General features: G+C 55.6%; 1 protein-coding gene across 1 annotated transcript in view; it reads left to right on the top strand.

The window, feature by feature from the left end:
- Nucleotides 1–497, top strand: part of LOC104489829 (ERI1 exoribonuclease 3) — a gene marked incomplete at its 3' end in the record, with an annotated part of 65,762 nt that extends 65,265 nt beyond the window's left edge. Inside the window, exon 4 of the mRNA XM_010132038.1 lies at nt 398–497. Within this exon, the coding sequence (XP_010130340.1) occupies nt 398–497 (100 nt within the window). The remainder of the gene's footprint in view (nt 1–397) is intronic.
- Nucleotides 498–1,641: the final 1,144 nt, after the last annotated feature.

The raw sequence follows: 1,641 nt of genomic DNA, 5'->3' as shown, positions 1-1,641 counted from the left end.
AGGAATGGGAGCAACCCAAGGACGTGTGGGATGAACCACAGCCCCCGGCTCACCCCAGCCTAGCGAAGGTGGCCCCGGGTGATGGCAATCCAGCACAGTGCCCATCAAACCTCCTGAGGGCTGTCGCCCATACAAGACTCAGGGACAGGCCTGGACACCTCTTGTCTGAGGAACATCAGGTGGGACAGGCCGGAGTGAGGGTGATTTCTGCAGGTGACTCCAGGAGAGCTGCTGTGAGGGCAGTGCACGGGCCCACACTGAACATGGCAAACACAGACCCATGCCAGCCGCGGGAGCAGCCAGGCGTGGGCGAGCACAGCTGGCTGCCAGCAGCGAGGCGTTCCCCCCAAACATGTCTGCACATGGACTGGTCTGACCCTCTGCTTCTCTCTTCCAGGCGTACAGCTTTGCCATGGGGAGTTGGCCAAAGAATGGGCTCTTAGACATGAACAAAGGACTGAACCTACAGCACATAGGAAGGCCTCACAGCGGGATAGGTGAGTCACGCCGCCCCGCGCCCTTCGTGTCCCCTCAGCTGCTGCTCCAGGCGTATGGGACATGCCTCAGCTCCCAAGAGCTGGTCTAGGCTGGGGTGCCGAGAGCCAGCCAAAGGAGTCTCTGTCTGGTGGACAGAACAAAGATGAGTCAGGGCAGGATGGGCATGCAGGATGAGCTCTCTGTCCCTGGCACATCCCAGTGTGCCAAACACGCCCGCCTATCCCTCTGGCTGAGGTACTGCTCCCTTCCTTGCCCACTCTGGCAGTACTCAGGCTGGGGGTGGATGTGGGCAGCCCCAAGGCTTATGTGGTACCTGGAGCACAGAGCAGAGGCCTCCAGGCTGGGCAGGATGCTCTCCCTATCATATTAGTCCTCCAGCAGCTCTGGATGCTGCATTTACCCTTGGAAAGTAGGCTCTGCCAGGCAGTGCAGATGCAGGAGCTGGCTGCAGAGTGAAGATGCGTGACCCCAGCTGGAGAACTGAATCACCGTCCTGTTTGGTCACATGTGTGATGAGTTTCATGGTCCTGCATCCCACTCCAAGATAAACAACTGAGACTACTCTGCACAGTAGCAGAGCTCCACATTTCCCCTAGCTCCTCCGCACCAGAGATCAAAGTGATGTGAGAAGGAAGACCTGGCCTGGGACACTGAGGCTATAAATCTGCCTGCTGCTTAACACTGAGGGTGTAGAGCTGGGGCAACAACAGGCTGCGGCACAGGCACTTGCTCAGATTTACCGGGCTGTAGGCAGAGCTGTAACCCAGGGCTGTTCGCTCTTGCCTGTCTTGTTTCTCTGAGAGCATTGGATCACCTCTTGGAGACCAGCAGTCAGGTCTTCTCTCTGCCCCCCAGCCCTTCGTCCATGGTGACTTGTGAGCATTAAAGTTTGCAAGGAGGTAAGATTTACTTGGGAAAGTCACCAGCTACCTGGGCCTTGAGGAGGCTGCTTAATATTGTTTCAAGACTCTAACCATTAAACTCTCCAATCAATCCAAGTTAAGGAGATGAATTATTTAAAGCTCACCAGCTTTTAATTAGCAAGCTCCTTTTGAACTATAGATCTGGTTGCATTATTGGCGGAGGTAGCATTAAAATTTGCTTCCTTGCCTGGGAGCAGATTTGCCTTGCTCACGTGCCGTG

The sequence above is a fragment of the Buceros rhinoceros genome, unplaced genomic scaffold, assembly GCF_000710305.1.
Source record: "Buceros rhinoceros silvestris isolate BGI_N320 unplaced genomic scaffold, ASM71030v1 scaffold6610, whole genome shotgun sequence".
NCBI classification, from domain to species: domain Eukaryota; kingdom Metazoa; phylum Chordata; class Aves; order Bucerotiformes; family Bucerotidae; genus Buceros; species Buceros rhinoceros.
Note: the sequence above shows the minus strand (reverse complement) of the source record. Positions and strands in the feature narration are given on the sequence as shown.